The sequence below is a fragment of the Haliaeetus leucocephalus genome, unplaced genomic scaffold (genome assembly GCF_000737465.1).
Source record: "Haliaeetus leucocephalus isolate CR32 unplaced genomic scaffold, Haliaeetus_leucocephalus-4.0 Scaffold295, whole genome shotgun sequence".
Classification (NCBI taxonomy): Eukaryota; Metazoa; Chordata; class Aves; order Accipitriformes; family Accipitridae; genus Haliaeetus; species Haliaeetus leucocephalus.
In genome coordinates this window covers 3,556,731-3,582,971 of record NW_010972731.1, presented here as the reverse complement: position 1 = coordinate 3,582,971, position 26,241 = coordinate 3,556,731, and the positions used below count along the sequence as shown (strand labels likewise).

The 26,241-nt window shown below is 41.7% G+C and overlaps 1 protein-coding gene across 1 annotated transcript in view; it reads left to right on the top strand.

Annotated features, from left to right (window-relative positions):
* Positions 1-20,538, top strand: part of PRKAR1B (protein kinase, cAMP-dependent, regulatory, type I, beta) — a 101,225-nt gene extending 80,687 nt beyond the window's left edge. Inside the window, exons 9-11 of the mRNA XM_010570250.1 lie at positions 1,590-1,711; positions 19,502-19,583; positions 20,017-20,538. Coding sequence (XP_010568552.1) covers positions 1,590-1,711; positions 19,502-19,583; positions 20,017-20,189 — 377 coding nt within the window. The 3' untranslated portion in view covers positions 20,190-20,538. The remainder of the gene's footprint in view (positions 1-1,589; positions 1,712-19,501; positions 19,584-20,016) is intronic.
* Positions 20,539-26,241: the final 5,703 nt, after the last annotated feature.

Sequence of the window (26,241 nt, the reverse complement as noted above, 5' to 3'; positions counted from 1 at the left end):
GTCTGTATGAAAGAGTTTTATGCTTATTTTTAGTCAAACAGAGCACTTTTTGAATGTTGCATTGACAATATGGGCTTGGTCTTTGATATTAATGCTTCTGCAGCAAAGGTCACAAATACACCAGGAAAGTGCATTAGTGATTATAGGTGCGGAAAATACTAGAAGTAATCATTTCCCAAACAGCAACACAAAGTGGCATAAAGCCATGAAGACATATGTGTGTCAGGCAGCTCAAAACTTACCTTTGGTGCATTGATCACTTTGATCTGGTTTTGTTACCAGACTCAGTGTGCACTTCTAAGCTCAGCCAAAAGGCGTTTTAACTTTCAAAGAACAACTCTTTCACCCTCACACAATACTTCTGAGCAATATTTTGAACAAAATGGCGAAACCAGAGTCTGAGAGAACAGCCCAGATCTAATCCTGGTGTCAGAAGCCGTGTCTTGGCTTATATTAGTTCAATAATTCATAATAAGTAAGAATCAGCAGAGCTCTAGTGCGTGAATTTTAGCCCAGCTTTTTGAGGCAGTGAAGGTTATATCATTGTATTATCTGTTTCTTTTAATAGCTTTTAAACTGTCACTTCTTTCAGTCAAATCTGATAAAGGTACGGAAGTTCAAGTACAATTCATTGTCTTGAATTCTCATGCAAATGAGTAGAGGAGAGAGAGACAGGTTGGCAGCCCTCCTCTCTGGGAGAGCAGGACAGGTCAAATTGATCCCTTGGCAGACACGGGAGGAGGCAGGCAGTGGGACAGTGAGCAGCCCTGGAGGAGCCGCTGTGCGGGCTGTCTTTTGCCGTGTAGGTATCCCAGGGGATTTGTGGCAGCTGCAGGTGGGTGATAAGGACACCAAGCCACAGGAAGCAGGCTGTATTAGCTCCATCACTCATAAAACAGACCGGTAATTTTTTCTTATTGAAGTTTACTTTGAAGTTTTACAACTTTTCTCTCCAAGTGGGGGAATGAAAAGAAAAACATTTTGTAAACCATCCCGCTGGCAAATGAAACAGAGGTGCCACTTCACACATCCATGCTGAGCCTCTGGTCTCACTGCCACCCATGCTACCGGGGTCTTGCCGTTGGCTTCAGTGGTGCGTGCTCTCACCCATGGGGGAAGAGTCATTTTTTTAGATCGGCACTTTTGCATCGCTTATCTAGCAGGCCATCAGTAACCAGCTGAGAGCAACTCTGACGAAAAGAGAGTAGGACTTGTTCTGACATCTGGTGTGGGATGTGGTAAGAGAATCTCGGCGCTCCCATATCACTGGTATCTCCAAAACAGCTCCTGGGCTGCTCCAATCCACTGCAGCATCAGCAGCACTGCAGATCAGATCGCAGGCGTAGGGAACCACAGCCAACTTTTCCTGTCCAACTTTTAAGATTATTATCTGGGTGATTATTAACTCTAAGACACAATGAATAAATACATTCATGTTTCCCAACTGGAGGTTCGTGCAAAGTGCCTGGATGAAAGAAATGTTTCTTTTATAACAGAACCAGGCATAGCAGAGCTGTCAGTTTAGATACAAATCTCGGCCAAAGTTAGAGTCTTCTTATAACAAAGCTTTATGATCTTCAATATTTTAGAGTCCCTGGACAAATGGGAGCGGCTGACAGTGGCTGATGCACTGGAACCTGTCCAGTTTGAAGATGGAGAAAAAATTGTTGTGCAGGGAGAGCCCGGTGATGACTTCTTCATTATTACAGAGGTAAGATTGGCATCCTGATAAGTTCTGTCATTTCCTGGTAAAGATCAAGACTTTGTATTAAAAGACATTTAGGTTCAGTTTAATCTCTTTACTTCAGCGTAAATCTGAACTAACTCCACTCACACCAGGAGAATTACTCAAGTGAATTCAGACACCAGTTCCATGGAAATGTCTTAAGTGGGACGATCCCTAATTTCCAGTAAGTTGAAGATGCAGAGGAATTTTGAGGTGTGTCTAGTGTCTTTACTGTTTGAAGGTTTGTTTTCTACATGAGATTTTTCTTGTTCCAAATTGCCAATACTTCAACCAGGCTGGCCAGCCACACACTGCATTGATCATTGTTCCCAAAGGGACTTACAGGGGAAATCACAAATGAACATCTGTAAACTGGAGCAGGAGACCTGATCTGAAAATGGATAATTTGTTCTTCGTTTTGCCTTAAGCTCAGTCCAAATGGCTGAGCCATTTTCTTGTTTACTCTCACACAGGCAGACAGATCTGTCAGGCAGCTGAAAATGCTGACATCTTTTTGGGAGATTATCTGACACTTCAGTTCCACCATCTCACTTCTGCAAACAGATGCTGACGGGGTTTTTCCTCCCTCTCTGACATAAATATTTGGATCCTTGGTATCTCATACAAATACCTAGGTGCTGTGATATAACAAGTTTTAAAAAGGTATTAGAGAGTCTCAGACTAAGAATAACAAGACAGCATTAGGATATGATTGTTTATGTATTGAAGCAGGAGCTTTTCAGTGCCAGCTGTGAGTGTTCATACACAAATATATAGCCTGGGAATGACCAACATATGGCTGTGTGGTGACAGTTCAAGTGCACATGCCAGGCCAGATGTTACGTGGCCAGCAAGGAGGCAGTGGTGGCACAGGAGCTAGGAGGTAATCTGAATCCCTCACTGTGGGAGAAGGTGTGTCAGATGGATGTAAGGAAGCTGGTATGATTGTGTTGCCTTGGGATCCAGTTTTATGTAAACAGAATACATCCCTGCCTCCATCAGGCTGCTGTGTTGTGACGTGATTTAGGAGGAAAGAGACCCTGCCCTGCTCAGGTCATAAAGGGCTTGTACAGCGCCCATTCCAGATGGTTTAGAGCCCAACAGGTTTTTCTTTGCTTGCTCCTTATCTGTGGATTTTTGGACAGGTGCCTCTATCTAAGGCAGCCAGAATTTGGTTCATAATAAATATCTGAAACTTAAAATTCCATCCTTCTTTCCTCTTGAGTGTTGGAAATACGCATTTGATTTATGAACGTATTTTCTCTTCTGATGCTCACAAAATTGTCGGTGCAAATAACTGCACCTGTGTATCACACAGACACTTAAGGATCTTTAAATATATGACGAGCAGTGCCCCTTCAAAACAATAGTGTCAGAGTAAAAGAGACTAGATATTAGATAGGGAAATTTTTCTGTTAACAAGATATTTAGCATATAAGAAAAATTTACGAAATACAACTTTTTTTTCAGAAATAGGGAATTTTTATTTCTACTAGTGATACTGAGTGTGGTGTTATTCCTTGCAGCAGCATGAGGCTAGGAAAACCTGATTTTCTTAGCCATTGAATCCCATGTGGAAAATTGGCAGCTTGCTTAAGAATTACCAAGGGCCTTTATTTTCCCCCTCTTGATGGAACAGCTGTTAAGACTTGAATGGGTAGAAAAGTATTAACACTGCATACTGCATAATCGTAAAGTATCTGCTCACCTCACCCTTCCACTATAAATCTAACAGAGTTTCTCACTTTGGAAATTGCCTGTATTTTTCTACATTAAAGTACGAACATCCAGTATCAACTATTTCTTGTGCTGCAGTAGTATTTCTGCCTGCTCACACATAGTTTAAGCTTTGTATGTTAAACCTGATTTTACAGGAGTTTACATCTTTGATGTTAAACTTTTCTGCAGGAGAGTTGATGTGAGCTGCCAGGAACACATTATTCTACAAACTAGTTGCAAGTAGTTTTGGCTGGTTTGTTGTCACAATACGTTGAAAAGTCATTAGCTTCTTTCATATGTTTTTTGATGTTTGTGACCTTATAATTGAAAACACTAGAAATGCAGCCAATTTGTTTGGCTGCTCTATATGCAGAAACCATTTCATATATCACCAGAATGCAGTCTCCTTTGGAGCACAGTATGTCCAGTAGTACAAAGCTAAACTTTGCCACACAATTTTGGGGCAACATACTAATTTATTATAAACCACGGTCATTCATGGCATGCCTTAGACAAATCAGTTACCAATTTACAAAGCTTTGGTGCACCAGCATCCCAGATACTGGTTCCAAGTGGGATCTTGTGACTCCTATCGTAAAAGCTTCTCTAAGACACCCAGGACTCACACATGGATTTTAAATTGTTAGCACAGTTTTGTATGAATTTCATAAATTAATCGTTCATTTCTGGTTAGCCTGCAATGCTGCCTTCCTCTACGACATCCCTTTGGGATACCATCTTTTAATTATATTGGTCCTGCAGAAGGACATAGCCTGTAAGTGAATTGGCACCTTCAGGATTTGCAGACTGAGGAGCAACCATTAAACCCTTTTGAAAGGGAGACTTCCAGCCTCAGTGATGATCAGAACAGCAATTCCTGCTTTAAACAAGGAATATCATCCTGGTTAGTATGGACAAGAATATTTAGTCTCCCCCTTCTCAAACAAGCACATTCACCTTTTCTTTGTTTTTCTTAGTATAACCTTTTTTTCATGGCTTTCTGTCCACCATCTTATCTCCAGTGTTGCACAGATTGTATTGGGGTGCAGGTTATTTGAAGTGCAGTCTGTATGCATGAAAATGCATAGTGCCGCATGAAGAGTGAGGCTGCAGCAGGAGCTCAGCCAAATTATTAGAATAACAGAAAATGTGCACAGGGAAGAGTCACAGGAAACCAGGGCTTTTTAAGTTCACTGCTCACAAAGCTGTTTATGGTTCATCTTTTGTTAAGTCTAATGAGAAAAGTATTACCCAGAGATTCCAGGACAGCTACAGTTTTTCTGCCATCCTAAATCTTCACAGGCAACCAATAAGATGTTTACTTGCAGTAGGTTGGGTGCTTTTCCATTTAAATCTCAAGCAGCCTTCAACAAGATTTAGTTTTAATATTTAAAGGCTGTGATTTTTTCCAGAGATAGAATTATTTTAATGTTTATACCATATTCCTTAATTTGTAGATAGGATCAGAAGTGAATGTCTGCTTACAAAAGCAAAGTAATTGCTTTTGTGATATTGATTTACTTCACTTCATACTGGTAATTAAAAAAAAGAAAAAAAGAAGCAGCACTGCAGTTTCTGTATTTTCAGATATTTCCAGGTCTTATTTTCCCACTATGGTTTTCACACAACAAACTTGGGCTTTCCCAGACCAGACAGATGTGGAATGTATCTGCTGGATTCCAAGGTCATGGAATTATCCCATATGAGATTCCTGGCACAGAGGTGAAAAAGTTTAAGCACCATGAAACAATTGTTGCCATAAAGAATTATATTTTGGCAAGCGTAAATCATAACAGATGTACAGTTTCTAACAAATAAATTTGCAGTTGTATTGTACACTGCCACACTGTGTACCCAGCAGTAGGGAGGATTTATTCATCTGACTTGAGATAACGCAAATATTTTTAGCTAGCATTTTAAAGTGGTAGCTTGCAAAGGCATGTGAGCTTTGTGGAGTTAAATATCCCAGCAAATGTTAAGTCCCTTTAAATGAAATGCCAGTTGAATGGGGGCCGATTTTATTCCTGACTCGTGCTTTGCCACTGACTTCAGCTCAAACAGTAGTTTAAACTAGTATAGTAGTGCTCTGAAACTGGAAAGAAATTAGGTTTTTGCTGTTGTCTAGGTTACTGAGAAAGGTAGTGACAATAGTATTAAAAACAGCGGTTATGATCATGTACCACTTCCTTAAGTTTAGCTTCGAACTTGGCTAGGTGGCATAGTACCTCGAAGTTGGTAACACAGCTGCCAAAAATGCAAGGACCTGCAGCTGTGAAGTGCCCTGCTGGGTTTTCCAGCTCCCACCCCTCCCCACGTCAGATCATTTGGATCTACTTGTCATGACCGAGCACTGTATATGGCACACGGATATTGTCACGGGACTCCACCGACTGTGCTCAGGGAGTCTTTTAATCTCAGGTGCATACTGAGAGCTTGCTGAACTGCTGCCATATGGCCCTAATACTCCATAAAGTTTGACATGGCTTAAAAAAAAAAGTGTGCACAGACACAAACATATGCAGGTGTAGGAGGAGAGAACAGCAAAAGGTTTATAATAGTGCCACACTGCGCCCAAAGAGCACAGCTTGTAACTGTCCTTTAAATGTGCTCTCCATGGCCTGTCATCTCCTTGGAGGACAGTTTGGTTTAAGTGGTGCAGAAAGCAATGAAATAAAACTGCATGAGAAGTAAAACATTTCCAATTAATAGTTGGTCGAGCTGCCCAGCAATAGTATGCAGCAGCCTAAAAATAAAAGATCTAAAAATAGAAGATAATTCACAGGAGAAAATTCAAGGAGAAATGGACCCATTGTATCCAGTAGTTTCACATTAGATTTTTGGTTTTGACTTTAAAAACTAGTATATTTAATTGCAGATTAGTGCTAAGTTACAGGGGCTAGTTGCACCCTTCTCTGCAACTCCTTTGTGAAAAACATTTCAAAAAAAGCTGGGGATTTATGTTCTTTATCATTATCCTGCTGGTTAAAGAGGAGGCAGAGTCAGGCCATCAGATTTTCAGTCTCAACTGTATTATCAGTCCAGTCTGTGGGCAGAAGGTTACCCTCCCTGTTTCCCCATCAGTGGGAATAATCCTAATGACATTTCATAAAGGTGAGCAAAAGCTTAATGGCAAAAGGCGTAAAGTATCTGTCGGTACTGAAACCAGGCAATGGCAGTAGCAAAATTGACAAATAAGAGAAAAAATTTCATTGATAGTGCAGAAATCCTTCCAGAATTAATGCATAGAGCTGCTTCATTGGCAGAAATGAATCAAATTAATGGGTAATGATTACTTATCCAGCACTATTCTTGCCTGATCGTGTTGAAAACAGTCTTGTAATCCTCGGGGGGCTGCTAGCTTTCACACTGCTGTTGACATTTCAAGTCAGGGCCACAAACTGGCTCCGGTCTGGGCAGGATCCGCTGCGAGTTCTTGCTGAGAGCGTACTTGAGATACTGTCCTGTAGGTGAAATCAGTGTTTCCAGCCCCGCTGACACTCTTGGCACGCTATGGAGCGTCTCTGCACAAATGCAGTTCAAAGCCTTGTTAGGTGGAACAGTGTTTGTAAACTCTTCCTACCATGGTAACATGCACTGACAAAGGAAGGTCCTCGGACTAACTCGGAAGGGCGCTCCGTTCTTCACAGAATTGGGCCTTTTTGTAGGAAAAGTCGACTTGAGTCTTAAATTGCACAACAAGCATCTGAAGATTTATGATTTAAAAGCTCCTTAAGAAGGAAAAGAAAAAAGAAAAATAATAGCCCAATTGTTTCCTGCTCTAAATTGTTGCTCTTTGACTTTCTAACCTAAGAGAGACCCCTTTGGCACCTACCCCTGTGACAAGCAGGAGAACTACAAAGTAAACTTCTTCCGTATGGTTAATGAAGTCACTGCCTTAGGCACACTCTGCTATCACACCTGATAATCTCTTTAAAAACACAGTGCGATTAATTATTAATTAGGAAGATGAATGTTGTCTAGAAAAGGAGTTTCAAAGACTACAACCCGAACTGCTTAGTGTTACCAGGATTTTGTTGATACCGAAAATGTTTGTCAAAGGCAGTCTACAGCAACTCCTAATATACCTAATAAACAAAATATACCAAATAAACAGAGCCAGCAGTCACTGAGGGCTCTGTACTTTGCTTATTTTTAACTGCAGAGACATTGTTTCCTGTAGAGCTCTTACAGGAAAAGTACGTTCAATTTTCTTGCTATCATCTAGTTGTGCTGGAGCAATAGCATTTCCATTGGCCCTGCTTCAAAGTTCATCTGTGTTCAAGATGGTGTTTTTAATGGCCAGCTGATGTCAAAGATTGAAAGTTAGGTGTGTGATTGGGTCCCATCCTGACTAGGGATGGAGTTGAAGTATTTTGCTGAGTTAAAGGAACTAAAACGTCAACTTAGTCCAGCTCTTGTTAAACTCCATTTAACTTTGACTTCTGTGGGCAGTGGATCAGGCGGCGTATACATGCAATATCCATATACATGCAATCTTGAGCGTATCCTTATCTCTCCTCTGTCAGAAAGGGAGTGTTTCATAGAAAGCAACTGGCTGCTCCCCTTCTTCCCACCAGCCATGGAGGACCTGTCAGTGACTGCAGCTTTTGGCCCTTCCTTCCAACTCTTCTGCTGGCCCCACTAATAACCACCACAATGCAGTCACCTATGGTAAATTCTGCAAAATCTGAAACCCCAGAAGTGATGTACGATGGAGCATTTTCTTAACAATTTTGTGAAACTTCAGATTAGCCAATATTTCTAGTCTATTTTAGAACTTTGCAGATTTTGTTCCTCATTTGTGGCAGAAACCAGGACAACTGTATGTAAATTCTGTGAGTTGCTATGAACCCAGAGACTGGAGAATAATGTATAATAGTTTAAAAATGTACAGTTAAAAAAATACTGTCAAACCCAGTCATGACTCAGTCTTGAGTCCACAATCAGAATTAAGTCCTCTTGCATCATCCTTCTCCAAGACCATTAAGATCAACTAGCTTTTATATTATGAAAATGAAGCTTTTTTAAAAAGAAGTCTGATGGGTAGGAAAACAATGTAAAAGCAGCGTACACAGCCAATAGTTTGTTATGGAAAAAAATTCTCACCTGGATCGGCACATCCATATAGTATGACCAAATAATTTTAAGAGTCTAATAACTGTGGTATATAATTCCTTTTCTTCTTAGCTACTTCTCTGTCTTATACGAACATCTCATGAACTTCCCAGGGTTTATACTCACTACACCTGTTTGATGAGGTGCATGAAGAAACCTCCATGTTGCATGGTGCGGTCTGAAGCACAAGCACAAGAATTAAGGTAGTTTTTTATTCCTGCTGAAAACAGTCAATGGGTATTAGGCACTTTGCAGGTCTGGACCTTCATGATTTTGCTCACAGAAGGTCCAAGGCAGAGAAGCAGTGTTAGCCCTGTGGCCAGCATCCCGGGCTAACACATCAAGTGACCATCCTTTTTCCTTTATGTTAAATTTTACCACCCGAAACCGATAGATATTACTTTCTACTGCAGGTTATGTGGAAGTCACTTGCATTTTGTATTGCTGACTGAAATTTGTTTATTTCTTCCCTTGTTTTTGTATAAAAGTCTTTCATAAATCAAAGGTTGGCAAATAATAAAAATCCGAGATTATTTACTGGCTAAAAGAACATTTGCAGTGTCTTTGGCTACATAGTTCAAAGGATTTGTCTTTTCTTGGCAAGTAGCCCTAGAATTGCTGATCCTTAGCTGTAACATAAAAGCTGTCCCAGGAATGATGCTATCAGCAGTCCCAAAGGGCTAAAATGGCAGCTGAGGAGTGATATGCTAGTGGTCTTCCAGGACATTGCGACTGAGAACATTGCTTAGGCCAGCTTCATGAGGTAGATGCAGGACTCGCTGTGTTACTCTGTGTCACTGGGACGTTGGTAAACTTAGGTCTTGAAGAAAACCACCGGGAGGATGCAGTGTAGCCGTACTATTCTCAAAGGCTTAAAAGTAGTTTTCATAACCTCTCTTTTGCACATGCTATACCCAGCGCAAAAAAATGTGTATGAATGTTTCCCCAGTTCACTTTTGACATGACAACTTGTGTAGGAGTCTTCAGTCTCATTCAGCTGTAATTTAAAACATCTGATTTGTAAACCCATAAAATTGAAGTTTATGCTGGAAATACAGACACACCCTGGCCTCTTACCACTATAGGATACATGGAAAACTGGGAGAGCATTTGGTATGCAGAGAACTAAAACCCAAAGTTAGTAATTGGCAGTTCCATTCTTAATATATATACATGCTCCATTTGAATTTTCATAGAAATCAGAGTGCTAGATTTTCTCCATGTTCAAAACAGCCTGTGACTTTTTACTTAGCTAATACTTTCTTTAAGGTATGGTTGATGCTTTGACTCTTCTCTCTTTAGTCTTGTCCAGTAGTGTCTTCCTACCATGGAAGTCTGCAAAAGCAGCAGAGGTTCCCAGGTAACAAAACACCTCTCCATGTAAGGAGAGCAGCACAGGCTGTTTACCCCTCAAGGTTTTCAGGAGGTTCTCAGGATCCTTATAAGCTCTTTTGGCATTGAAGACCGAGCTCACAAGCCCTGATTCAAAGCACTTAGTCAACATGACCAAGAACTCTATGGCCTGAGGCATGTTAAATCTAAACTGAAATTAAAGGCATCTGCTGTCTCAGGAGCTAGGAGCTCTGTCCTGAGGAGTGCTTCTCTGCCTTTAAGCAAAAATACTGCAATATCAGCAAGACCTGAAATATAGTGAAATATAGTCCAACTTGGTGGAAGAGGAATGGATAATCTCCTAATCCCTTTTGGAGTTCATCCCTTTCTCTGGATCATGTTAAAGCTGTCCCTTACTGGGATGGCTTTTGTCCCTCTTCTGCAAAGTTACCATTGAGATGACTGCAGATTTGCTGAAAGTATATACGCCTTAGGGCTCATTCATTAGCTGTGTAGTGTGGCTTCTGTGGAGCATGCAAGGATCTCTGCAGTGTGCTCCAGGAAGAGGCGACTTTGAGCGCATGAATTTTTTATTTCTGAATTTCAGGATTTGGTCCTTTGAATACACAAGATTCACCAACTGAAAGGACTTAAAGAGCGCTTTCCGTGGGGGATTTTCCTGATCTCTGTGATAAACTCTCTTCCCTCCTTTCTCCAGTTTGCTCCAAGTTTTATGTCTTGCTCAGAAGCTGTTGCCCTAGCTGGCCACAGCTGCTTGCCCAGCATTAGTTATGAGACTTTAATGACGATGTCTGTCTCAGCCCTTTGCTTGGTCTGGTTACTTCAGCATCTACAGAATGTTTTCACAAAGAAGCAGATGGTGGTAGGAGTAATTGGGCCGTAAAACAACATTAACAGCTAAAAACGATTTTCACCAGAAAGGATTTTGCGGGCAGGGTGAGGGAGGTTCAGCACTGTTTTCTTGTTTTCTCTCCCGTACATTCAACCCTGCCCCTGCTGTAGGTGGTAGCACTCTGCACTGTCTGCTTCCAGGAGATGAGCCCTGTCAGGTCAGTCACAAATATGAACAGTTGATGAATAACCCATTATAGAGTCACTTTTATGTTGACTCAGTGGACGTTTCCTGGCTTCAGAGAGAGTCAAGATAATGGCTAGCTTTGTAGAAAGAAAGAATCTCTAAAATGCAACATTTTTTTTCCTTTGTGACTTTTATTGCTTTGTACGCTGACATGTCTGAGGGAGGAAAACAGTGCCTTGTTGCCAATAATCCACAGCGCTTGGCACAGACAGTCTTTAAAATCTGGCACCAGGATGAATATTAATTCAGTTGTTTTCCCACAGAAGCTACTGATTAGTCAAGGCCAAGTATCACTGAGATGATTCATTAAAACCCGGCATCTGAGCCCACCTTTACTGAGTGGATCTGCTTTTCGTCACCCCTGCGACAGGTGGACTGAATGTGTAATAAAAGGGGCAACTCAAATCCTAGGACAGAGTAAAGATAAAAATGCAGAGGGACCCAAAGGCTGGGCTGTGGTGCAACCGCTTCCCAGCTTTCTGGGCATGGAGCCAGGAGAACTAGCCAAGGAGGATCACACCCCAGGCAAGGGGCTCCTCCCGTGGCTCAGAGCTGGTATCCCTATCCCTCTGTCACCATCCCTGCACTCCCAGGCTTCCCAGTCCCACTTGGAAACTGGTGGTATGGAAGAGAAGCATGGGACTACTGTGGCACTGAGGCTGGGGAGCCACGGTGGTGTCCCTCCATCTGATGATGGGGGATGATGATGACTGTCCATGAAGTCTTGAGTCCCCCAACTCATGAATGCACTTCTGTTGGACGCCTGCGTGATTTAGCCTGATGTTAGCTCTGCTGCTGTGGCTCAAGGGCAACATTTTGAAGTCAAAAGACTGTAAAGCTTAAATGTTTTCATTCCGAAAAACCTTTCAACAGAAAAGGCTTAACAAAAAAAAAATCCCTATTTTTTATTCTTTTTGCAAAACCCACTTTGTATCACCTAAGTATTGCATGCATGAAGCAAATTGCAGTTGGTTGCAGTGTATTCTGCTTCTTTTGGCTTTTTACTGTGTTTACTGGTCTCCCTCTGCCTAAATCTTGTCTTCTTCCATCTAATAACAACATTTCTTTTACTTCAAGGGCAATACTTAGGTACAGCACAGGTTTAATGCAGACTTTATCAAAGAAACACTGAAGGGGAAGATTGCCTGAGATACTGCAATAGGAGGATGAACAAAGTGATTGAAAAGGTCTTCCCATGTCAGACATCTATGATTTTAAATACTGAATGATCAAGGCAAAGGTGTTTCCTGGTGATTAATGATGGGCTGGGTGTAGTCAAGTCTGGGCCTTAACCCTGGCCTCTCGTATATCCCTAGGAAATGCCCTGTGGCTTAGTTGTTTCTGCTGTTTTAAGCTACACTTGGTTTATGATTGATTGTCATTTTTAAAAGTACCTTTATGTTTGTGGCTATTTTGGTGACTGCTGTAGACAGCTTTGTTCCTCTCTCTCGGGTCTCGATGTTATTCCTAAATTAATACAAATGTGCCTAAGTAGCAGAAGTGGTGGAAGTTTAGACATACATCTGGTACTCTTATGCAGGTGTGTTATAGCTGGTACACACGGCGAACTGCAGATTGTTTGATATCGAGCGCGGCTGTAGAGCTAATGTATAGGACCTGTGCCAGCTGGGTAGTGACGTTTGCTTTCCATCTTTGCTAGACTGCAGTGTGCATTAGTGTTATTGAGAATTATGGTCAATAAGAATATGATGCATTAATGTTATAATTACAACATAATTATAATCATACACATTGACGCTGCGGTTGTTGCAGTGTAAAGGCACTTTTTGCAGCCCTGCTTTCTCTCAAGGCGATTGTATGGGTATCATGGTGCACGTGTTGTTACTCTAATGTTGCCTTTTGAGCTCATTTGATCTTGCATTATTTATCCTAACAATACTCCCAAGGTGCTGGCTTTCTGAAAATCCACAGAAATCAGTGGCACTCAAGATTTCCAGAGCCACCACCAAATTTAAAAAGCTGAATGTGTAAAATGTTGTCTATTTGATTTCAAAAGCTCTCAGTAGCTCATTATCTTGGGTATTGTCTCACACTGTAATCTGTAGTGAACCCTAATGGATGCAGAAAAGAACTCACTTGCTGGAGATAAGCAAACCAAACAACCCCTTTTTCAGTCAATGCAAACCTGGGTCTGTTCTTGCAGACCTTACCCGCTCCACAGTCATTACAACAGGTGCATCATAAATAATAGTCGTAAAAGTAAAGTTTGCTGAACTGGACCAAAGTTGTTTGAGGTTTCACATCAGACAACCGAACTGATTTAAATGATCATTTTTTAAAGTGGAGGGTGAAACATTAGCTGACAGATATTAGCAGGTCTCACAGATTCACCAGGCAATCACTATTCCCAGGAGTTTTGTAGCATCAGGAGCTGTAGCTTTTGACTTTCCTTAATTTAAGGCAATGATTTGGAGATGCTCTATGAATGATTTAAACACATGCAGGAACCAATAAGCAGGCAGATATGTTTAAATAAGGTGCAACTTATTATGGTTGTAGCTATTATAGTGCAAGAACATTGCCCAGACAGTGTTTGTAGATAGATAAATGGTATATTTTATTAGATGTATCTGGAGAAATAGGCAACTTGAAGAAAGGCATGTGTGCCCAAAAGCTCTTCTCCCTTTTCTAGCTATGCTTGTTGGTCTAATAAAAGATATTACTTCCACAAACCTCGTCTTGCCTGCAATTAAATAAAATACTCCCAGAATCATACTGTGTGAAAGATCTTTTAATTCATTTCAGATCTGCTATAGCTTCCATTCAGTCCCGACTGCTTTGCTGTGTGAACAGGAGCGTTTTATACCACTTCACAGCCTCTTCCTTCATCTTTTGTAGTAACTTTGCAAAGATTTAATAGCAACATATAATGAGGGTTTGTGTGACTGTGGAGTGAGGGGAAACTTATCTTTTGAATGTGTGAATTATGGAGTGTGCGGATTAACAAAGTGAGAAAGAGCAAAGGTATGTTCATAATAGCAATTGATAGAGTTAATAGCAATAGCAGATGGATCGGCCTGACCTTTTCCATCTCTAATTCTATAGACTGCACTGCTCTTTTCTAGTGGATGGTGAAGAGGAAAACAAAATAGGCTAGAAAAACTTTCTAAGCACAAAACTAGGATAAAAATGTAACATTTTGAGGGCATGGGGAAAAAAACCTGTCTTCTGTGCTTTTCTTTAAAAAAGCAGTAAGTAAAAAGTAAGTAAAAAAAGTATGACATAAAAATGGAAATAGAAATAGTAGCTTCCTGCTTATGAAAATTAAATTCTTCTTCTTTAAAAAGTAGGAATCATTCTATATATTTTAGTGTATCAAAAGGACAAAGACATTGACGTTGCAGGCACTCATGGTAGAATAAATATTCTTCAGTTTTAACAATGATAAATATCCTGGCCTTTTTTTACAGATGGAGCCTCACTGTACTTTTTACTGATTGCTGTATCTTTAAGATGGGAGGTTAGACCAGCAAAACTAACACATCAATAAGATTGACTTTTAAGGCAAAAAGTGTTTAAAACAGTGCTGAATTTCCCTTCCCACCCACTGCCCCTGGTGAAGGACCATAGTGCACAGCCCGTCCCACCCAGAGGTAACACGGACACATCACTATCCACCACATTTTGCCTTGTGCTGTCCAGGAATGATCCCATCCGATCCGCTGAGCTGGAATAAAGGAAAAAATACAGGATTTCAGTTTTTAGCATCATGAACACTTGCCTTTTGTAGCCAGGCTACTTAGGCCAACTGCTGGCTATAGGATTCATATTTAAATATAAAAATAGGGCTCCTGAAGCAATCGGTGCTTGTAAGTACATGCAGGATAAGGCCTGGGAATCTCAGTGTTGATCCAGATGGGTCACTGTCTTTACTCTGTAGGATGTCTCACTCATCCATATGGTCCGATAGTTTAAAAGTGAAACATCTATCAAAATCTCATTACTTTGGAGAGGATGGGAGCTCATGGATTATAAACCTTAATTTATTTTTTATATCTTAAATTATGGTACCGTATCAAAGCCATAAATTTTTACAAAACAAACTGCTGATGCATTTGAAAGAGTTGAATAAATATTCTCAGCACCGTGACAGAGCAGTGATAGAGGGAGTGAGCAGGTGCGTAGGGTGAGGATGGCAGAGAGGTGGTGATGGCACATTGCTTTTGGAACTGCTACTCTTGTTGTTTTTGCAATAAGAAGCCTGTATTTACTTGGAGGAGAGGAGAGAAGGTTAATGATATCGGTTCCTGGGAATACAGGCACTCCCCAGTGACTGAAAGGGAATATTGCTGGATCCACCAAAGATCATAATTTCACTCCCAAGTGTCTGCTAGCAGAAAGACATGCCTGTCTGCCTTCAATTTAATATCATCACAAAGTGCTGATTTATTAAATGGTGTCAAACTTCTTGACAGTCTTTGAGCCTGTGCTCTGTAGGTTTTGCGTGGTGGTGTAGGAGGCTGAAATGGCTATCAGTGTACAAGGCAGTATTTTAAATTGAGCAGCACTAAATAGCCTGATCCTGCAAATCTAGGATTGTGCAGTTTATTTCAGAGAGACTGATCTTGCCAAGTTTTGTGTGCCATTTAAGGGCAAATCTTTCCCACCGAGACCAAATGCTTTTGGGAGTGAGAGTGATAAGCCTCTTGAATCCTTGCTAGATAATGCCCTTACCTCCCGGGACAGGGCTCGGGAGATTTATTCAGTCATATCATTTATAGGAGGTAGGGTTTGCTAAAGCAGAAGGATAGAAAGCTCAAAAACTGCGTTGGAAAGATTTGGCAAATAAAAGTAAAATGAAATACAGCCATGAAACCTGTGGTGGGAGCAAGGGTAGGGGTCAGCACCGAATTCGTTTAGTATGACAACTTCTTTAAGGATATGGGTAATAAAGGATTGTTTCTGTAGTATTTTATTCTGTATTATTTTATTTTATTCTGGATTATTTTATTTCTGTATTATTTTTGCCCTGGTTACACTGGTCATCTACAAGTGGACTCTAATAGAGTCAGAATCGCGTTGCTTCCAGAGATAAGACACGCAAAGTGAAGGTAATAAGACAGATAATTATAAATACATCTTCTTTGTTTCATGGTGTGGACAGTCTTCCCGTGAAGGTCACTCTGACAATGCTCCAGGATGTACTTGTGGAGCTGGTGACTGGTGCAACGAGAGGGCAAGCAGTGTAATCAGATCTTACATCTGGGTGCTCACTGTCAGGGTTTCAGGAAACTTCTTTTGCTCCGTGATAGACCTGTTCTCACTGGGCAACGGGAAAAGCCTATGTGACTGTTAAAACAAGAGTGGAAAAATATGTATCTGGAATATGCATTGCTTTATCCTGCCAAGCCAAGTGTTTATTGTGGAGGCCAGACACATCTGTCCTCCTCCAACAGATATCATGGTGTTTCTTGGATTAAAAAGGCTGACTGTAGTGGAACAGTGGAAGAAATTGCTTCAGAAGACTGACTTATTGGAGTCCTATATCATATGGACCCTGTCAAAAAAATATTAGCCACAATAAAAGCTGACACTTGGGGAGACAAAAACAATATTGCTTGACATTGTGATTACCTTTACGGCAACATGCTCGAGGTGGGCAGCGGGGAATTGAGTCCTTTCTTCGTTTGACCTGGGCGGTCAATATGAGTACTGTGGGGTTTTTTTTGTTTTGTTTTATGTAATAAAACATCTGTAATAAAAGTTTTTAAAAAAAAATTAGTTTTGGGAAAGAGACTGGAGACATGGATTGCAGACAGCTATTTGGGTCAAGGGGTTAGGTTTTTGCCAGGCTCCAGATGGTGATGGAGAGGAGGACAGGGGCTGGAAGTGATTCTGAAGCTGAATCCATCTACACTGTGCAGGCAATAAGAACAGCATCAGTTTAGTGAGCTGCACCTGATCTGAAATTTGGCAAGAGAGAGGTTGATACACGCATTATTCCCTGTATGGGGTATTTCCAAGAATGCCGCTTATGAATGTGTGTTTGTTCTGAAAACTTGCAGTAAGTGTGAATAACAAAACTCATTACACTATCTTTGCATTTTCATGCCCTTGCAGATTTACTGGAAGATCTTGGAAAACAGCAGCTTTGGCGGAACAGTTTAGTTATATCAAGGATAAGGAATTTTTGCTGGAAACTTGACAGGCACCAAATCACTTTCTTATATCCGGTTCTTCCAGTTACTTCTCCGGATAGCCTTACACTTCCTGTGGACAGTTTTGTGTGCATGGCATGTTTTAATGGTAGATAAAACCCCAAACAAACCCCACAAAAGACCAAAGCCAACCTTGCCCTCTATGTTTGGCTTATTTTTGAACAGCCTTACCCAGTTCAGGTGCCCTTGCTCATGCATGTTATGCCAAGCACATGGTTCTGTATCTTCTGCCATCAGCTGCCTGGCATATTAGGAGTGAAAGAATTGAAGCGGAGAAAAGTTTTGTGATTGTTTTCAAATGGACCTGGATTTACAGCCCTGGTGTTTCTTCAGTATTCTTGTAATACTGATACGGCATGTAGCTGATAGGGTGGAACGGTAAATTGTCGTGACCAATGTAATGTGTTGACAGTGTGATATCTAGGGATTTATGCTAAGCACAGGTTACTGCTAATGGGCATAATGAGAAATTATAACTTTTAATGTGCCAGATTAATTTGATATACATCCAAATCTGTATAAAAATCATCAGCTGCTTAGCATGTATCAAACAATACTTGCACATTATTTAGTTTTTGTTTCTCTTTCCTGGCATCAGCAGAAATAAGATTTACCTCTTCATTTATATAGCACATAAATTAACCTAGAGTCACCCAGCAATTTGTAAAGTAGATGGGCTTAAAAATAACCCTGTTATGAAATAGGACATGATGCAATAAAACGGTATTACAGCAGCTTAGTTTTGCTTGTTCAGAAGAAAGCAAATTATGATCATTTGCTACATAATAGTGGATATTTACCGCTCTTGGTTATTCCTGGGCCCCCAGGTCCTAGAAGAGCAAAAGCCAGACCTGAAGCAGCCTTACATTACTGTTCAGATTTGCAATTCAGTGACGATGTTTGGGATACTATAGGGTGTATTTAAACATATTGCAAAGGTGAAGGGCTGGTTCTGCAGGGTGCTGAGTGCCTTTAACTGCATTGAAGCCATGGTGTTTCAGGGTGCTCAGTGTCTCCTCAAGCCCCTCACCATACCTGGAGGCACACAAGTTTCTTTTGGTGGAAGGAAGGTGCAGGATATTAGCAGCCAGGGAATCTGCACTGAATATTCTGCACTGGAGGGAGGTTTGTGCTCCAAGCTGGGGTGGTCCTGCAGCTGGTTACAATGCAAGACTTGGGTGTTCAGCTGCAGAGTGAGGGCTGTGGTATTTTCCAGTAACTGGCATCAACCTTCCGAGCATAGTCCACATTACTGTGTCTCCTCCCCTTCCCTGTCCTGGTTGTAAGCCCTCACTTCTTACTTTCCAAGCTGAAAATCTTAAAAAACCACTGAAACATCGATGCTCTCCAACTGCACTGTCAAAAAACGGCTCTCCGGTCTATTTAAAAATCTTGGCGTTTAAAAATCTTTTTAATTTCAGTTAAAATCAAAATATGTTAACATTTTGCCTTTCCCCATGCTTTTGGTTTGGACTCAGAAGATAATTTCATATGTTACTGTAATTTTTTTCCAGAAAAGCAGATACCTTCTCTATTCCTCTACAAAAGCTTTATGCCACTATAATTTAAGATTTCCTCCAGGTTAGAATATTTCTGCATGTAAAACCTCTTTGAAGGTTTAAATAGGCTGTAACTGAGTTTTGACATGTATTAGCACGTGTCAAGTACAGTAGTTATTAAGAGTAGTGGAGACAAGACGCATTCCATCTCTCCAGCAACTGACTCGCAGGTGTCCAGATCACTACAGGCCACAAGCGGGCAAAGCCACTAAAAAAAAAAAATCACCCTTTGTTACAACAAGCATTAAAAACTCCCTTTACCAACCATTTCAGCAATAGATCCAGTGAATGATCAGGTGAGGAATAAAGTCCAGTTGCTGTCTTACAAAATCACGTCACAAGATTGTGACTGGGAAAATTGCCTTTTTATTCCTTTTGATGTAAATCTTTTCTGTGTCTCTGTAAGGTTATGCATCCACCCAGAACATATTTTTAAATTATATTAAAGCATACATTTGCACAGCATGATGTACATTAGTTAAACAGGAGTTACTGAGTTCTGTCCTATTCCTCCTGTCTTCTGTGCGAGCTGAATCTGTCTGCATCCAAACATCTCATAAGAGAGAAATCATTTGCCATACTGATGGATTATTTTTTTTTAATCTTTTAATTCCCTTCATTCATATATAAGGAATTGACTGAAATTGTCATCTCTCCTACAGCAGAACTGAAGGAGTGTGACATGCGAAAGGAAATACTCAGGACTCGATACTTTTTAAAGCGTTAACACGTTTAAGCAAAGCCAACTGACTTTCTGCACTTCTCTTCCCAGGGCACAGCTTCTGTTCTGCAGCGCAGGTCCGACAACGAGGAGTACGTCGAAGTTGGAAGACTTGGTCCATCAGATTATTTTGGTAAGAAAATTCAGCTTAAGTATGGTTCAGAAAGGCAGGGACATGGAGTTGTATCAAGTAGTTATTGTGTTAATTAGTGTTCTACTCTTTTACAAGCAAGGGGTTATGCATAGGTCAGCTGCTGCTTTCAGTGATACCAACAGATTTCAGTGAAGCTGAAACCATTCCTTGGTTTAGACCAGTGTAGCTGACAGGAGACAGATCCAGAATCAGCAAAACAGTCTGAAAGCATTTGTTTCCAAAGGCATTTTACATGCATGCATTATGCATGTGTAATGCATTTGTAGTGTCAACAGAATTATGTAAAGTGTCTATCAAGAGATATATAAAAGGGAGATGCTCTACACCCAAAGCAACTGGATGGTGGCTAGAGTATGCACCCTCTGAAAAAGAGGCACAGGGTGTGTGACAGCGTATTTATCCCTATTTCCAGGTGAGATAGCGTTACTGCTCAATCGTCCCCGAGCTGCTACGGTGGTGGCACGCGGACCCCTGAAGTGTGTGAAGCTGGATCGGCCCCGCTTCGAACGAGTGCTCGGTCCTTGTTCCGAAATCCTCAAGAGAAACATTCAGAGATACAACAGTTTCATTTCGCTCACCGTCTAAATGATTCCTCCTGGAAAGCTGCCTTTGTGTGACCTTGTGCACTTAAATTTGCTCTGTGCAGCTCCATAGCTTTATGAAGAAAAAAATAGAAGATGTGCATTTTATGTGTATTTTTTCTGTTTACGTCACGTACTGGATGTCAGTTCAAATCTCATGTATCATCTAAGTAGGAAGACAACTGTTTGGATAAGACTAGCTTTGGGGAAGATTAGGCTCTTGGCTTGCAGGCAAGATTTTTACCTATTGTTAGATCATATAGCTTAAAACTGTGTTTTTAACTATTTGAAATTCATACGAATTTCTATTTCCCTTATTATCTTTGAAGTTGGTCTTATTCACCTTTCGTCAAGCTTCTTTGATCAAGCGATGTCCCTCTGCCTGTCACTTTTAAAAGTCTTTTCACTGGTTGTGGACTGGAGGTTTCTGAAATCCCATGGGGTGAGTGGCAGTTGCGCAGTTTAAGAGGGAAGGCTGGAGGACGATTTTGATCATTCCAGCAAGCCAGCGAAAAGTAGAGCTTTTGAGTCATTTTGTTTGTGGCTTAGATATAAGGGCCGTACTCCTCCGTGTTACGAGCCCTTTCAGGTCTGCTTTGTAGGATATGCTAAGCCAAACAGCCTGCTCCAGTCTTCTGGGTGAAGAGGTCAAGGAACAATGTTTTGTAAGAATTCAGGTGGAGCCTGTAGGACCTAAGTTATTTGTCCTCAGCTTTTTTTAAATGAGGGTTTGCATTAGATCCCTTAAAAGTCCAACGGGAACTTCTCTGCTGAATTAAGTGAGCTTTGAAACATTTATCTGCAGCAGAGTGTTCTCAGCCACTTCTCTGAATATTATATGACATGCTGAAGAGATGGTGCCAGGTGTACATCAGGGTTTGTACAGCAGTTTGTTTTTAATAAAGGTCCACTTAATTAAATTCAAATGCCTTTCTTTTAGTATATGACTAAATTTTAGGCTTTTTTAGGATTTTCTGAAAGCCAAATACATGCTTCAAAATGCTGCCTCTCCTCCAAAAGACACGTAGTGTATAACAAAAAGCACCAGGATCTTGCAAGAAGCTCCTAGAGCCCAGGTCCCTCCAGGGCCGTGCAGCCTCACTGGCAGTTGTTGCTGCCCTGCCTAGACACGGATCTCCTCTTGACTGGAGCTTTTTTGCAGATCCAGACTTCAAATCTGCTGCACAGCCCTCAAGGATGGGATCATTTAGATTATTCTTCGTGAAGCTTTTCCTTTGAAGGCAAACTTGTCTTTGCTAACAGCAGCAAAGGTCTGCATCTCAGCTGCCCTAAATAGCATTGCCCACTTTTCAGTTGTGGCAAAACTCTATTTCTTCTTTATGATAACATTCTTCTGTGTAAATACGAACTTGCTTTACATGCCAAAGGTCATGCCATGAAATAAGGCAGCAATCTCCCTTTTGAAACTAGAGGCGTTAGCGAAAAACATGGCTAAAATTACTCCTACTGACATGCAATGTGCTTTCTTCTTTGGAATTAACAAAAACTCACTTGGCACTGTCCTATTGACTCCCACCAAGAGGGCCCAATATTCCAGTAGCTGCCCACAGTGGTTTTTACAGCGCTAACTGCTTCTTGTCTTCAGACTCCTCTCATCACTTCGAGGTGCTTAATTTGTTTCAGCATATTTTCAGTGGTCCCATCAGTGTATATTCGTTGCTACTATTTATTATGATTATGTTATGCTTCTTGCACGTGTTATTAAATATGACCATTCACATTTTTCAACCTTGCAATTTTTATCACATACATTTATATAGGCAGGCCCCCATTATATATATATATAGATAAATGTATATGCATTTGCAAAACTTTTGATTTGCTTCACTGTTTTTGTATTCTCCTGTGCAATTTTTAAAAGAAATATTTTTAAAAGGTTACCAGTCACTCATGTACGTTCTTTTACCTATTGCATTTCTGTTGTATTGGTAAAAAATTGTGAGTGTTTTGCATAATATACAAGATCCATTTCTTGTTAAACACCAAGTATTAGCCTCACTGTTTAGAAGTTACTCGAGCACACACACACAACACAGATTCTTTGCTGTAAACCTTTACAGCTCATGGAAAATACATTTGAATTATGGTTCTGTTATAAGCAATCTCAAGAGAAGTGTAACCATTTAACACTAGGATTCCTATGCTTTAAGTGGGACAAAATGATATTCAATGACATTTTAAAGATAATTGTAATATTTGCAGTGGATGATGGGACAGGATTATGGTATGAATAAAATTCTTCTACGTTATATGCAGCCGTTGTGAGTTTATTAATAATGAAAGTCTGTATGAATAGAAGTCATGGTCTAGTTAAAATCTGCATATCATAAAAAGTTTGAACTCTACTGAAAATAATGAGATGCAAAGGGACAAAAAATAGACCAAGAATCCCAGCACTATATATAGTAATGGAAACCAAACTGTTTTTCTGGAGGATTAGCACGAAGAAAAAAATTTCTTCTGTTTAAATGTAACCATATATGTCTATATAAAGAAGTAAGGGTTCAAGGTGTTTCTCGGACCTTCATGTTGTTGTTTAGATGCCAGTTTAGCCAGGCATTTAAGCAGATGTGGAACATGAAGCATGTGAGCTGTCTCGCTGGTCATAGGGACCCTGTGTAGAACTTCAAAACCCACAGGACTGCTGATGGGTCTGTTGTACAGCCAGCGGGAAGACTTGGGGAAGAACAGGCTCCCTCTTTCTCAAATACCAATGCTGCTCCTTTTTCCCCCAGTATCATAGACAAAGTCCATGGCCCCGACCACACTGGGGATCTGTCCCAGTTGTTCCTCTCAACTTCTGGCCGTGCATGGATTTGCAGAAGTGCAGCTGCCCTGGGACGGAAGCACAAAGCCATTTTTGGCACCAGAGATGTACCGTGCTGCTGCCACGGCTTGTGCTCGTGCAATGGGCTGGCCAAGAACTACGCTGAGGACAAACTTCTCAGAGAAGGCAGAGCCTCCAAAGGAACCACCTGTATCTCATGCATCAGGGTGAATGCATGGGTTGAAGGACTGGAGAGTATGGCTTCTGGGCGAGGAAGAGGCGTTAAGCGTGTTGTTAGTGCCCCACAACCTACAGTAGCCACCAGAGCTCTGGGTGGCCACCTAAGTAGGTAAGTTGTGGTCCCAGCTTGGCTCCGGTGCTGGAGCTGTCACCCCAGAGCAGCGTGCAGGGCTAGCGGACTCGCGCCATGCAGCTTCTCTGTGGTGGCCCCCGCACAGGAATCTTGGGCGGCTCCCGGCATCCAAGGGCTGTCCAGCTTTCCATTTTTGGAGTGTGTTATTTTTCCCCCCTTTGCTATGATTCAGGCGGGAAGGACTCGTCTTTCCAGAGAATTACTCACATTATGTAGTAATCAAAAGTGACCACTCTCTCTGAGGTTCTTCCAGAAGGACATTACCAGCCCACGCTCCCCAGAAAAGAGCATCTCACCACTCCTCATTGTCATTCTTTTTTCGGTTGGTTTTAATTGTGTCGCAGCCATTTCAGGACTCCCAAGACAAAAGAAAAGACTTTTTTTTTAATAGAAACTAATTGTACCTCCAGTTTTTTTACAAGGCCCATGTGGCTGACCAGGCTTTAGCGTGTGTATCGGATTACTGTAAGCTCTCAAGCATTCCCCCTGCTTTCTGGCAACGGGCACCTAAAGTTGTGGAGTCGTATGAACCCTGGGAAGCCTTGATCCTCACGCAAGGACGGTCTGACACCATGTTACCTGTTCAGGTGTTGGAAAACATGAGCTGTTGCAGAGAACCAAGTAATCCCAGTGCACGCCAGTTTGGTCATTGGCTGCTGGTTTGTTTTCTTGTGGTGAGCGGTCTTCAGAAGCGAAGTCGCCACACGAAGGGTGACATTTCCTCCGTTGTGAAGGTTGCGCAAGGTATGTGCATCGCGTTCAGTTTTAAGTCTTAAATGGTGCATAAATCCTTTCGCTGACCTATTTATGGAAGAGATCATGTTTGTTCTTTGTGCGCATTTCTCTGGAGCAGCCGAGAGAGAGAATATTGTCTTGTGCAGAGGCAAACCCGCGATGATCTCCTTAAAGAGAGCCAGAGATCCTATTGCCTGCTGTTCATTGCAGTGCCGCAGGAACACAGGGTCACTGCAACTGCAGTGGCGTCCCCAAAAACCGTTGCAGGTGGATGGGAGTTAGCAGAGTAGGAAGACGGAGAAGGTGATGTTGCACCAGCGACCCAGTGAGCACTAACCAGTTTAAAAGCTCACACTTGATATTTCAAAGACCAGCCCACCATTTAGAGACTGAATTATCTAGTCTTATATTCCCAGGCATGTTTTTTTAATTTGTTTCTCTAATGATTTGGCAACTCTGACTGGAGCTCATTTTTGCCTTCTTCAAATGCACACGACTGCTCAGAAACTCGCGTTCCACAGCCAGAGTCACTTCTGTAGGTCCCACTTCCCTCTGGAGAAGGAGAACATATTTGGATATGAGCGTATGCGTAGCCTTGAAAACCCGATGTTACGGGAATGCATTGGCTTCGCTGCTCCTCCTCCTCCAAGGGTTTCTCTATGGCTCTTTGCTGCTCAGCAGAGTTTTATCTGGGATGCAGCACTCGCACAACAAGCTGGCCTTTTCTCTGAAAAAGCTGCCTGGCCGAAGGAGCTGGCATCTGCAGCCATCTGGTATTTTTGCGAAGGCTGAGGATGGTTTTTGTGCTTGATCAGGCTCCAGTACCGGAATGATTCTTCTGATGTCTGAAAATCTGGATTCAGCTTTTAGAAAAGAGGCTGCACTTTGCCTGGGAAAGGAAAGGAAAGCGTGACCATCTCCTTGGGTGTACTCTGACTCCTATCTCAGAAGCACATGGGTAACTTTTCGCTTCTGAGTGCTCCAGCCCCTCCCCAGCTGTGTTTTATTCCTTGTTTTCAAGTCACCCTCTGCAAAAGTATCGCGGGGAACCTCCGCTGCCCAGACAAGCTGCGACGCACGTCCCATCCTCTTGTGCTTAGGCAATTTTCAGTGTGCAGAGTTCTCTTTAAAAAAGTCATGAGCTCTCATGGAGGAAAAAAATAATCATTTTACCCAAGAAGACTGCTTCCATTCCAGTATAAACTGTCTCCAAACATGGAACAGCGGCGTGCCATGTTGCTGCATGGGCCAGCAGTGCTGAATGAATTGGCAGATGCTGTGCTGCTGCGTGATCTCTGGTAGCTGGGCTGCGAGAACGCTGCTCCTCTCTACTCACAGCTTCGGTTCGAAGCCAAAAGAGTTGGTTTGCCAAAAGAGTGCCCCTTACCCAAGCCCTGATGGGATAAATGGAGCCTTGCGCTGCCAGGACTTGCCGGGTGCATTCACCTTACCCTTGGTGGGTGCTAACAGCCTCCGCTCTTTGCAAGAACTGGCAGTTGGAGACGGGACGTATAGACTGATGATGAGGTAGGGATTTTCTCACCACTGCCTGCTGCTACTGGCACTCGGGATGTTCATACTGCTGGCTCTAGGGAAATCAAGCCTTTCTGGGAAGTGGCTACTCCCTATCCTCTTTATACAGAAAATGTATTGTTATTATTTGAAAGCACTTTTGTATTGCCCTTAGACTACAAGCATGGCGATTGTTCCATTAGAAGACATCATGGTGCATAGCAGTGAAATACGACGTACAGTACCATGCAGTATGTATTTTCCAGATAAACTGGGAAAATAGTGAAATGGATCTGCAAAGTGGGGGTACAATAGCTGCTTTGCATTCCTCCACATGTGTGGAATTTATATGCGCTACAGAGTGACTCTGTTTCGTTACCATGTGTTTACGATGATCGGATGATTAGTCGTATTTCTAGCCGGTTTCATTTTCTTAGTTGTATTTGTGGGCCAGGCACAAAGTCGCAGCGACTTCAGATCGAGCGCGGCATTGAATTAGTGCTGGCTAAACCCTCCCACCATTTATTTCCACTACGGCAGCGAGAGGGAACAGACTTAGCAGCTGAAAAATACAAGAGATTATTTCTCCTTCTCATCCAGGGGCAGCCCAAGCAATTTGCCAGATAGAAGTAGTTGGCTGCATTTGCA